The sequence below is a fragment of the Bombus fervidus genome, chromosome 3 (genome assembly GCF_041682495.2).
Source record: "Bombus fervidus isolate BK054 chromosome 3, iyBomFerv1, whole genome shotgun sequence".
Taxonomy (NCBI): domain Eukaryota; kingdom Metazoa; phylum Arthropoda; class Insecta; order Hymenoptera; family Apidae; genus Bombus; species Bombus fervidus.
Genome location: NC_091519.1, coordinates 5,663,922 through 5,676,553, shown reverse-complemented (window position 1 = coordinate 5,676,553; position 12,632 = coordinate 5,663,922). Strand labels below are relative to the sequence as shown.

Genomic DNA, 12,632 nt, shown 5'->3' with positions numbered 1-12,632 from the left:
TAATTTCTTGAAATTAATTTTCATTTCGGACATAATCGTTTTAACACTCGTTTCATTGCGTTGCACTGGGAAGATTAATTTCAACCCACTATCTCGTGCACCCTCGTGTCCCATTGTAATTTCATCGTGCAGTATTTCGTATTTTATCGTCGTATGAAACGTCGTACGGATGAAAAACTACCTTCCTCTTTCGAAACCATTTAAACATTTAAAAACAAAGGAGATATTGCATGTAGGAGACCCGCTTTGGATGGCAGAGAAATTATTCACGTACTATACAATTACTTTTTGCGTACTACCATTTAACTAATTCTACACTCGTCACACCGTGTATCGTTAGTCCATAACGGAATAACCAATTTCCCAAAAATTTCTGTCTCTGTTCAAGCGACTTCAAAGATATTCCATTTGAATTAATTAAATCTCCACACAGAAGGCGGAATACAGAGAAGCGCAACCTTTAATAACAAAATTCTACGTAAATATTTAGTAATTTTTAGAGATACGATTTACGAAATAGAATTATTGCATCGCGATATGAATCTGTGGTATTCACCGATGGTATTCGATATTCATTCGCGCGGCTGGTTCGAAACCGCTCGCACACAATAAGAAAACCGATGAAAAGCACGCTCCATTCCGTGCCATTTGGATCGTTCAATAGCACACTTTTTGACGAATCGCTGGTCAAATTGAGCATTCATGAGGATACAGAAGGAATTTCAGACGCGACGTTTCGTAACCAAGATTCCCTTTTAGCGCTCTGTCGTCGAATACATACGTAATGCTGTCGTAAAACTCGAACAATCTGGCGACCATTATATTACCGCTCTTCTCGTGCACATGTATCTACGTAACATGCACGGCAATACACATACGACATACGCGTACGAGAGGAGTACACGTACATAACGCGTAACCAAGTCTTCTATTCCGTGAAATAGCGACGTACACGTGAGTCTGTTACATTTATGGATATCGTATGCTCGCGTCATAAATCAGAGGAAATAACCAGCTACAAGATCCATTGTCTCGTTGCATGGCATTGCATGAAACGTTTGGTAATGATCGAACGATTCGTCGATTTCCTATTGCGTTCAACTGATTCTTTTTATCACGTGTTCGTGATCCGATGTTGTTCTTCCAACGCTTATCGACGGTTGTTTAAATCGATAGAAATATTGAATTCTTTTTTATTTGCTACATATCGATAAACCAAATAGGGAGAAAAAATTCAGAGACAAATAAATATTTTTCCTTTTGCGTTTTATACGCGTTCCACATATTTCTATATCCTTCGATTACTCGTAAACGTATCAAAATTTACGGTCTAATAATTAAACACGAATAAAAAATATTTGTTCGATACCAACGAGATACTGTTGGAGAAAACAGTTTCGTGTTTCCCGTCGTTTCAATAACTTGCTAAGTGACTGGATTTCGTTTTTAATTAGAAAGGGAGGCGCGATCGTGCACGACGCGAAGTTAATTATGGAAGTAGCCGGTCGTGCAGTCGGTCCCGCCATTTAAGATCAAATTACATTAGCGTTGTGTAATGTCAGCGGAGAGTAAATTGTGGTCACCGGGTATTCCTCATTCTGTTAGCACTGTAGGTCATCGCAAATACGCGGTCATCGTCTTTTTAAATGAATATTCACGGCGAGGATTTGAAAACCATTAACATCGTCGACATGCGTTTTTTCCTGCGCGAATTAGTTCCTAATTCCCGATAATACCAATCGATTCCATCGTTTCGCCAACCAGCAAACTTGAAAAAACAATTTCATTGTTTCCCATCGATTCTTGTTGTTCGTAATCGGAAGGACGATTGTTACGAATCTGTTTCGATTGGTTCATTTATCAAGATGATTGCGTTAAAGCACGGTCGATGAAGAAAGAACGAAAGAGATAAAATTCCAAATCGAAGGCCTATAATGCAGTTGCAAGTTTATTATCGCTGCTGAATGCCTGGGAATTGTTTATTGAAATATTTATGCTTCGATTAAATTAAACGTCAAGAATAACTTTTGTTACGACACAAGCTACTTCATTTGCTATGCAATTTGCAAAGAAATATAAATCGCGTTTTTGGAAAAAAAAATGTAAACGAATCGTGAAACATCCTCTACGATTTCCTATAACAATTTTCCTCTGTGAAATTCTAACGAATTCTCAGCCCGTTTTAACCTTCTCCTAGTCAGCCTTTTTTATTCTACAAGGCACACACACGTTCAAGTATTCTCTTTGCATATTCTTCGATATATACAATATGCAGATTCTTTATGAAAAAAAAAAAAATAATATCGTTTATCGTTTATAATTGACAGAAAATTCATCTGCGGTGTATAAATATTTTCCACAAAATGGGATTTACATTCGAATAAAAGGTCGAAAAGTTTCAATTTATATTTAAAGAATATCATTCGGTTAAGAGACCTGCTCGCTGAATAAAATAAATGAACGCACGTACAAGTTATACGTATTTGCAAGCGCATTTGTTCGTTGTTAATTAGAATATCTGATATTCTACCGTGTGTTATTAAAGATCGTATCGTTACACTGTCCTGTTCGGTTCGGTATTTACATGTTAATTCTTTGATTATCTATTAACAACTCCTACAGATGTCCGACGAAAATACTCACGGCGTAATAACAATACCTAAAGGTATTCATCGCCGATTGGTTACTCATATCGCATCTAGCAGTATGTATTTTTAAATAACAAAAAATTCCAAAATGCTCGACGCTGGTTGCTTGAATGGTTTTGATGTATCGTACTCTCTACGAATATTACACGATTCGATAAACAAAGCTACCTTTGTGAGCGGTTCTTTCCAGTATCACCCCGTATAATGCATGTCATCTGCTAACATCGTACTTGTTTTGGATCAACACGACCGAAAGTTTGATCTCTATTGAGATATGTGTAATTTTGTGTGCTACACTAGATTAGACGTAGCAGTCTAAGCAGAGTATGAGTGTGTGGGAATATATTTTTCTTTTATTATTTAATTCGTACTTTACAATTTGTCCAGCTGGACATTTGGTAAATAGTGAGAGTATGTGCGTGCACAGCGTCTCGTAAAACAGACGAATGCAACTGTTCCGTTGGTAGTGTGGTAAAGATTTTTTTTTTCATTTGGTAGAATTTTTACAATCAATTCTCATTGAGAATTATAAGTAAATTATTTTGGCGTGGTACTGTAACTTGGATAATAAGTGTTTAATAATTTAGTATGTAATAATAATTTAGTATGTTTGATTCTAGTTGAATCTAAATGTTTAAATCTAAAGGGTAATGTCTTTTTAGTCTGCGGATCTGATCCGTCGTGTCAAGTAATTGGGTAACTAACGAGGTAAAGAAGATGATGAGACAAAGAAAGTGCTGAGACGCGTGCAAATATGTATCGACGAATATCTTGTAAATCACATATTAAATAAATCTGAAACTATTTTTATATCAATTCTAAGTGTAATCTAAATGTTCCTATAAATTTATTTCGGCAATTAAGATCCACAGTTCTAAACAATCTCTACTAAAAAATGAGCGTAACGTAAAAAAAGTAAGAACTTTTTTCAGAAAAAGAAAAAAAAATAAAGCGTTAACGTTTCAATCATAGTTCGTCAATATCGCGTGCCTTTCAATGGTGAAAACAGGCGCAGTTATAGTTCCAAATCGAACATGGCCCGATACAACTTGCGTTTCATAGGACGCCGATATATCGTACTATTGCTCGATACGCTCGAGCGTATAGAAATCAAGATTTAATATTCCTCGAAGGTTTGTGTACAAGGCAGTCTTATGGATCTGGCGTTACAGACGAAGAAAGAGTGGATCATTAAAGCAGAAGCTACTCACGTCAGAAACGTGGCAAGTGTTTACGATCCGGCGTTGGTATCGATTGTAGTCAGCGAGGAAAAGGAGGAAAAAAGCGATCTTTAGGGCTTTGCTAGACCGTTATTGCCATTTTCCATGTTGCGACGTTTCTTTCCTCGTTATTTCGAGGCGCGACCGCACGCAAAGGGATTTCTTTCGACGAGCATTTTAAATTACGCGAAACGTTTAGGAAAACGTGCTCGTCTGCCGCTTTCTTCTACTCGGCCTTGGCAGAAAGTGGGTAAAAGTTTTGAAATTGGTTTGCATACTTTCGAATTTAATTGTAATCTGCAAATTCATTTTACGCGCGCAGCCGCAAACTAAATCGATCAAATTCACTTGCTCTAGATTTTTCAACTTTAATTGTAAATAGAAGACAGCAAGGTGAGCTACGTAAAAGTGTCGCAAGCTGTTTTCTCTCAAGACATCGCGGATGCATACTTGCTTCTTTCTCGTTAAGTTCTAGAGGTTCTTAGAGAACAAGAGGTTTCTCGCTCGCTTGTTTTTCTTCTGAGCGAAATGAGACATTCGGTTTACATTCGATTTAAGAAGAAACAAAAGAAATAAATCGATATCTGCGCTAGTTCCGAGAAAACAGCTTGTAACATCTTACGTGCCTCATCTTGTACGTGATTTAAAATCACTTTTATAAGACGAAATGATTAATTTTCATAAAGTTGATTAGTTTCGGTTTCGTGTAAGTCATATCAGATATCGTGTCGTTGCTTTGAAACTGACACAGCATAAAAATGATTGGCTTTTCGTGGAAAGCAAAGAAATGTCTCCCGAATTACGTAATAAGACATTATCTTGTTAGTAAAATTTATCGACAGAAGAAAGTCTTCGTCATTTTTTATCGAATAAACCAAGAGAACTCCCCTCGTATACAAAATGTATCCTCAACATCGTTCAAGAGGCGAAAGAAAGATAGAGGATTTTATGGTAATCAGGGGATAAAGGCTGCATTTCGTGTAACAAGTTAATTTACAATTCAGAAATTGGATATCGCTGTCGAAGCCTTTTGAATTGGCCATTGAAGATTTATTTAGTATTCTAAACTTTATATTCGGATTGCGAAGTGAATAGCGAATTGGCAAGCGAAGATTAACGATGAAAGCTACGAGTTACACGATGCAACGGAAAATTAAGAACTGAAAACCAGCGATAACAATTATCGATCGTGAACGGAGAAATTATTAACTGGACAAATTAATAAATGGGTGAAAAGCAATGATTGGAAATGAAAAATAAAATGGCGAGATTTTAAAGAAAGATTTCAGAGGAAATAAAATGGAAAGATTTTGAAGAAATGTAAATAAGTTGACTTTGTGAAATACCATTTATAGATATACGATCTTTGACATTTTTCATATTCGATACGAATAACACAATCGCGAATTTGTATGTTCGTCTTATGCTCGAATAAACTAACACAAAGGTGGATGTACGTATTCCTTTCACTTCAATTATTCCCCGAGTTACGTGATAGTTGTGTTGTCGCATGCACACAGAATGACTTTTATTATGGTTACTTGCCACATCGATCAAGAACGAACAATATTATGCTTTTTCCTGGCTTCTACCAACCTTCTTTTATACCAAACACAAGAATCCAAACTGTTTGATCAAAAGAAATTACTACTTTTTATTTTATTACATATTTTCTATCTTTCTTACTCGTATTTATTAAAAAAAAAATATATATATATATATTTCCCGTCTAAATACTTCTCGTTTATCTTGAAAATTTCAATTTTAAATCTCGATCATATCGACAAATGCGTCTTTCTATACTATATACATTTTTAATCAATTTCGTTCTTTTTTCACTGTGTATGTGACGAACGGTATTTATTTACCGGCCATATGTTGATATTCATCAAAACATTTCGAGAATTTCGCGTCATGTGTTTTTCAATTTCACGGCAGAAAAAATAACGCAATTTCGAATAAAATAAACCGAGTAAGGAAGCGACTCGCTGACGATCTTCTGCGACGAATGGAAGGCTCTCGTATTGTTCTTTATTACGAAAAAAGGAAAGAGACAGAAAGACAAAAAAGTAGAAACGAACGAATGTAGCGGTTGCTTAACGATTTAATTAAAAACGATACAATGGGCGTTTCAAACTTGTCTCTCGCCAACGTTGATGTTCGTTTTAAAACTCGAGTTCTATGGAAAATAGGATCCATGAAATGTTAACTTGCTCTTAACGTTCGCGCTAACAACAATAACTGTGCAACTATACACTTCATGCGAATAGCGCTGTTGATGGCAATGCACTTTATATTCTACGTGAGAAAGCATTATACGCGACACAAGATGGGATTGCTCTTTCCTAGATGAAATTGATCGAGAAACAATAGTTACGAGGTGATGTTTTATAAAAGACAAATATTACTCAGATACGGAAAACGACTTAAATTAAGTAAATAAATAAATCTTGTCACTACGAAAGCCTTGTAGATATCCTGCAATTGATGAATATTTGGGGATAGAAAATCGATAAAAAGGTTTTAAGCCTTTCCCCTTTAATCCGATAACCTGAATCCTTTCTACCCAGACTTTTCTTACTTGAATCTTTTAAATTTCAAAGAATCAAATCGATATGGTTTCGAACGAACAGATCGATGTCTAATCCTAATTAACAAATAATCCGAAATAGAATCTTTCCGGCGATCAAATGATTTCTTTTGTTTCAAATATCGTTATCTTTGAAATTGTACGGAATGGAAAATAATGAAATTTGTAAGTTAATATTTTCAGTGAGATTAATAGTTTCGACGTGGAGGGAATGAAGTATATAAGTATGGGTAAACACGGATATTAATTACGTGGATAGATAGCTATGTATTTGATAAAATGAACGTTAATTAATTTTACTTGAACTTCCTCCGTACTTGGAATCGTATTATCGTATAAACCACATTTTTAATTCCGCGTCTAGCCGCGTGACCATTAAACTAATTGAAACAGCTTTTCTTTAAATATGCGCGCCTAACGTATCAGAACGAGCCACCGGTAGCTGTTGTCCGGTGTTTTTGTTAAATTGAATTTTCAGGCGAAATTTATGTCGCACGTACGAAGCAAAAATAGAAGCTTAGATAAATTTGAGAGATAAATTTGAGAGATAAATTTTGAAAGATACGTGATTTATAATCGCATCCGTTTGAACAAGACCTGAAAGATCAATTTTCAGCCAGAACATAGTATATAGAAATTATCTCAATACCGGAAAAAGAAAAATTCGATTACTTAATCGAATAAATTATATAAAAAATCAAACCACACAAGTATATCCGATATCCGAATACTCCGATAACCGATCGCAGAATTTCGTTTTCCACGACCAACTATTCGTCCCACGAACGAAATCGACCGGAGAAAGAAAATAACCATTTTGGGATACTGTCGATCGCAATATCAAATAACTTTTGTTACTCACGGCTGCTGTCGTAGCGTATTCCATTCAGTTCCTCGAAGCACGGTAGCGTGGCCAATGTACCGGGAGGTGTTCTCGGCCAACACAATAAAGAATCCCAGCTGATTTCGCATCCTTGATCCTCCTGCTGCGTCCCAAGAGACAACAGCTGCAGCTCTTCCTGTTTGCGCTCGAGGCACTTGATCGCCTCGGGATTCACCGATTCGTTCAGCTTGCTGATATAATACAAAGTGTTCAGCACGTAATTGCCGGTGTCGAAAACGCTTTCGTTATTCTCTTGCCACTCCATACCGGCTACAAACTAAACACTGTTCGTCTTATTCGTCCTCTCGATCAAGTTGTTTCCTTTTCGCGAGACTCGACTTTGTTCGGGTGGAAGCAAAAAGTGAAAACAACACGGATTCCCTCTTATCTTTATGACAGCCCAGCGCCCTTGCCGAATTGTTTGTAGGAATTATTTCTCGGTTTATAAGTGTACCATGTTCCTCTTAGAAGAAGATATCGCAATGTCGTTGGTTCGTTATTATTACGCGTTACGCATCGTTGATTTTTGGAAATTTTCCGAGGAGCGCAACGTGATTTTGCGTATTTCACAAGGGCATAACGAGGACCATATACGTCGTTTCGGTTTCGAGCAACAGTCGTGGGCAAGGTTATGGAATGTGTGGTACGCGGCGAAAACGTCGATTACGAGCAGACCATTTCCTTCATGTAGTTCTATAAAGACGCGCGGTTAATCTCTAGGGACTCTATTTTTCACCGACCGACCGACACGCAATTATTTCCCCAAACCCGGCGTTCTCCGTGAGAAACGAGACCGAAGATAGTATTCCTGACCAACCGCGAGATTCGCCGACTAATGCTCGCTGATCCCCCTAAATCCTTTGCCATTAAAGGAGGGTCGGTTAATCCTAGAGGAGTCCTTTTCCTCCTTTTACTCGAAGAGCACAGGGCAAGCGTAACAACGAGAGGGCCCCAAAGAGTCTTTAATCTTCTACGCACGCTCACGCGAATTTCTGCTCGTATCCTCTCCTCGTCCTCGTTAATACTTGATATAAGATCTTATCGAGAAGCTTCTTGATATAATATGTCCATTTACATTTCCAAATATGATCATACAAAGCTTTTTGAATCTTTTGTAATATAAATTAGGGGTTTCTGAGACTGATTTACGATATTGAAAATAATCTGAAAATATTACGATCAAGCAAACGTTTTTGATACCTCGCAGTCAGTGAATTTCACGAGTTAATTCTCAAGGACCTTTTTTTTCTTCCTTTCGTCCAATATCAGAGAGCGCGCGCGTAGCGATAAAAAGATCCCGAGGAACGTTTTATCCTCGCACACACGCTTTTTCCTTAGGATTTCTATTTGGTATCCTCCCGATCCCCGTTAATACGTTGTACAAGACCTTATCAAAAAACTTCTCTCTATATTTATCTATATATCGAGATGTTACGATCGAATAAAGTTTCCAGAAATCCCCGCAAGCCCGTTAAATTCTGCGCTCCAGGCACGGGATACCGCGACATAGGATTGCTCTTTGATGTCCTCTGATCCCACGAGGTGATTTCACCGGAGATTCCCAGATTCGGAATATTTCGTTTGCACGGAGTCTGACCGGAAGGTGAGAGCCTTCGTTTTGTAATTTCTAGGAACACGACGAAATCAGATTGACTTATGACGAGCTTGGAGATGCTTCCTTTTCTAGAGCAAGGAATTTTCTTTTAGCTCGTTGTTATTTCTCTGGCCTTCCATTTACTAAACGATCTTTGATCTTAAAATCCTCGACGATCTAGTTTTTACTCTTTAAATATCATAACGTACAGTGGTACGAGTAGAACGGTTTATAAAACAGTCTGCTGCAATTGGTCGATCTGTTTGAAAGCGGCACTCGACAGCCATTAGGCGAACCGCTTGAAACGCAAAGCCAATTACCGAACTACTGGCGGCAAGGCGTCCATCAGATCCAGCACTAACAATTGGAGACGAAGTTCGTCTATTGTCAGCGCGTTAACATCGCGAGCATCACGCTGAAAACCAGTAACAAAGGCCGGCTTCGATCAGTTCCACGTTTCGATAGTGTACTAATTTCGCGAGAGACTATCGGCAAACTCTCGAGGGAGATGTTTCGAGAGCCCACTCGGTTAACGCGCGTATTCGTGCCTGATTTCAACTGCTCGAGAGAATGGTATTCGTCGATACCAGGGGTTATTACCGACTCCTTCGAAGATAGAAGGAAGTTCACAGCTCCTTATAATTGATAGTCGATAGTTTCTTAAATGAGTTTCAAAACTTGGTCCATTCACTTTGTAATTTAGCTATTTGTTAACCTGGCCTGCAAGTTAGGCTCCCGTTTCCTAATCCTTTCGTAGACGCGACTCTTTCCAACTGGCTATCCTTTTCACGATACCATCGTAAAATCCTCTCTGAAAGTACGTTCCTCGTGTGACTCGCTGTCTCTACAACGTACAAATTACACCACCTCGAAGATTCTTTTATTTTCTTGGAAATTTTAACAAAGTTTCTCCTAAAACCTTGCCAGGTTTCTTACGATTCTTCGTTTCACGGATCTTTGGTAACCTTTACGCGACAGTAGCTCAACTTTCTACATTTATTGCTCCTCGTGGAATACCATCGACTTTCTTTTCCGATACGCTATTGCTATCTCTTCCATCAGCTTCCGATCTTCTGTGTTTGTGTTTTACAAATGTTCTTCGAACGTAGGTGTTCACTCGTATTATTCGTGTAACAATTTAACCATCTTCGACTTTTTCATTGACTTTTTCATTACCGTCCTCTTTCTCTACCTGTTCTGGGGTAAATAATACCTTTGACAGTTATACTTATTCGTATTAAATCATCGCTTTAAAGGACGAACCTCTTCGAGATGAACTACATCCTTAGTATCTATATTTATTCAGAATTCCATAAACATCTTGCGATTTATTTCTAATTAGCACTTATCTCCTTCGAACTCGTATTTGTTCATGCTTTTACAAAAACATCTTTTCATTGTTCCCATTTAATATTTCCTTTCTTTGAGCGATGAATTTCCTTGAAATAAACGATACTTTTGCGAGCAGTTCATGTTCATTTATATTATCATTCAGCAACATTCCACAATAAGCACCTTTTAATAGCTCCTAATTATCACTGTGTATCTCCAAACGATCAATTTGTTTCGGATAAATAATATTCTTGTAATTCATATTCCTCTACGATAAACAATATTTTCGAAATTCATATTTGTCCATAATTTTAGCGACGTCCGATCTTCCGATTCCTCTTAAATATTCTTCCGCTTTTCCGACGAATAAATTTCCTTAAAACAAATAATATTATTAACATTTCTATTTACATTAATATTTTGATCCAGTAACGTCTATCCCTCCAACTATTCTTAAGTACCACTTCGTTCTTCCAAACGATACATATTTTTTAATTATCTCTAAATAACACTTTACTTCGAACGTCCAACTTCCTTAAGATATAAATAATATCTTTGAAATTCCTATCTATTTATCCTTCAACCTAGCAGCGTCCTTTCCAATTTCTCCTAATTACCACTTGGTTTCCCAAACGAGACGAATTTCTTTCAAATAAATGCTATCGATGAAACAAATGAGCTTGGAAACTGGTAAAATATTGTTTGAAAGTTAATTCCGTGGCAGTTTAGTATTCCGCCGGCGAGCAGTGACACGCGACTGTTTGAGGCACGTGCTCGAAGCAGTGTAAGAGGCTACTCCGTAGGAGCGGCGCGGAAGTGTCGAGGAAGCTGCGTCGCGACGCTCACTGCGACACCCGATCGAGAGGTTCTGGCGTGTCCGCGGAGTCTGTCAACGGCCGTAGGAGACGCTACACGGCGGCGATATGGATTTTCGCGTGTACCTGGAGCCGACGAGGGCAACTGCCTGCTCCACGATACGTGCACAACGAGGAGGAGCATGCGCCACCATTATCCTCTCTCTTCTCCTCTGCCTCCACGTTTTGCTCGTCCTTATTTATCCTTTGCTCGCGTTCAACTCACTTTACCCCCATAAGCTTCGTTCGTACTGTCGTTTCACCTGCTTCTTCGCCTTTACAATCTTTTTACTCCGATCCTTTCTTTCCTTCTTCTTTTTCTTTTTCTTGTCTTCTTTTTTAGCCACCGTTTGTCCTTGTGTGGGTGATCTGTTATCGTTTCGGGCGCTCGTTTCCACCTTTTTTTTTCTCCTTGAATTTGTTCCGATTACTTTACTTTATACTTTACTTTAAAACTTCTTTTCTGCTTGATTATTTTCTTTGGCTTTAACGCTTTCATGTTTCGCGTAGATGGTGACGCGAGATTGATCGTGTTCTATTACGAGTCTGTCTGTATTTTTCAGAAAGTCGATGTAAAATTTAAAAAAAAAGCTTGATTATACTACGTTGGTGCAACTAAATGTGCAGGTGTGTGAAGTATTAGCTATCCGCCACGGATAAACATCGTTGGTGCAGATATATTTCTTGCTTCAGTTTAGCAGCGGAACATTCGACCTCGGTTATGACAAGAAGCAAAGAATCAACGGTAGAGAAACATTCTTTGATGATAACTTTGAAAATATGAGAAAAATATCAACTTTTTGATCAAATTGCCGCGGGTGTCCAAATATTATACTTATATAGTTATCCTCATTCTTCAGGAACAATATTCGTGGCGACGTTCTTCTAGAGAACTTGAGACTACGTCCGTCTTCTTCCTGATACTTTTCTTCCTTTTTCAAACGTTGACGACTCAAATCGAGATTTCGTTGACACCTGGAATTAAGACGACCGACCTCTATCAGAAACGTCATCGATTACCGAACACGTGGCATGGGTCAACCTTCACCCAGAAAAAATTCGTTCGACCGATATTCGTTACCGAGTATCGGTGGAAAAAATTCGGATTAACGCGTCTGATTACGATAGGAATTACTCTTCAAGATCGTTTCCTAATTTTATCATTGAAAAGAATTAAGTATACTCTTTGTAAATTCTAAATTAAGAAGACTAAATGAAATAAAAATTACAGGTCATTTTCTCTTCAATTCTTACATTGATCTTTGAGAATCTCATTCTCGTTCAAAGCTGCGGCAAAATGTACTCTACAGTCAAGGAACTGACATTTAAACGAGAATTTTTCAAGCGATAATTTCGCGGTTGTGCTTCGCGACAGGGATGCAACCGACGTATTCTTATTTTCAATAAAGCACCTTCGTTCTAATCAATGCGAAGAAAATGCAACGTTTAGCATAATAGAAAAATTTACAGAGCAATTCGAGCATCGATTTCTTCTTTCAGAGAGCGAAAAA

The 12,632-nt window shown here is 37.9% G+C and overlaps 1 protein-coding gene across 5 annotated transcripts in view; it reads right to left on the bottom strand.

The window, feature by feature from the left end:
* Dh44-r1 (Diuretic hormone 44 receptor 1) overlaps positions 1-12,632 on the bottom strand; it is a 76,322-nt gene that overhangs the window by 50,712 nt on the left and 12,978 nt on the right. Inside the window, exons 2-3 of one of the 5 annotated variants that reach the window (XM_072000682.1) lie at positions 10,199-12,096; positions 7,321-10,127 (exon numbers count right to left, since the gene is read on the bottom strand). The exons of 1 other annotated variant lie outside the window; for it this stretch is intronic. In XM_072000682.1, the coding sequence (XP_071856783.1) occupies positions 7,321-7,606 (286 nt within the window). In that variant the 5' untranslated portion in view covers positions 7,607-10,127; positions 10,199-12,096. Of the gene's footprint in view, positions 1-7,320; positions 12,097-12,632 lie in introns of all 5 variants that reach the window. 3 more of the 5 variants (XM_072000683.1, XM_072000684.1, XM_072000685.1) reach the window with 3 other exon arrangements.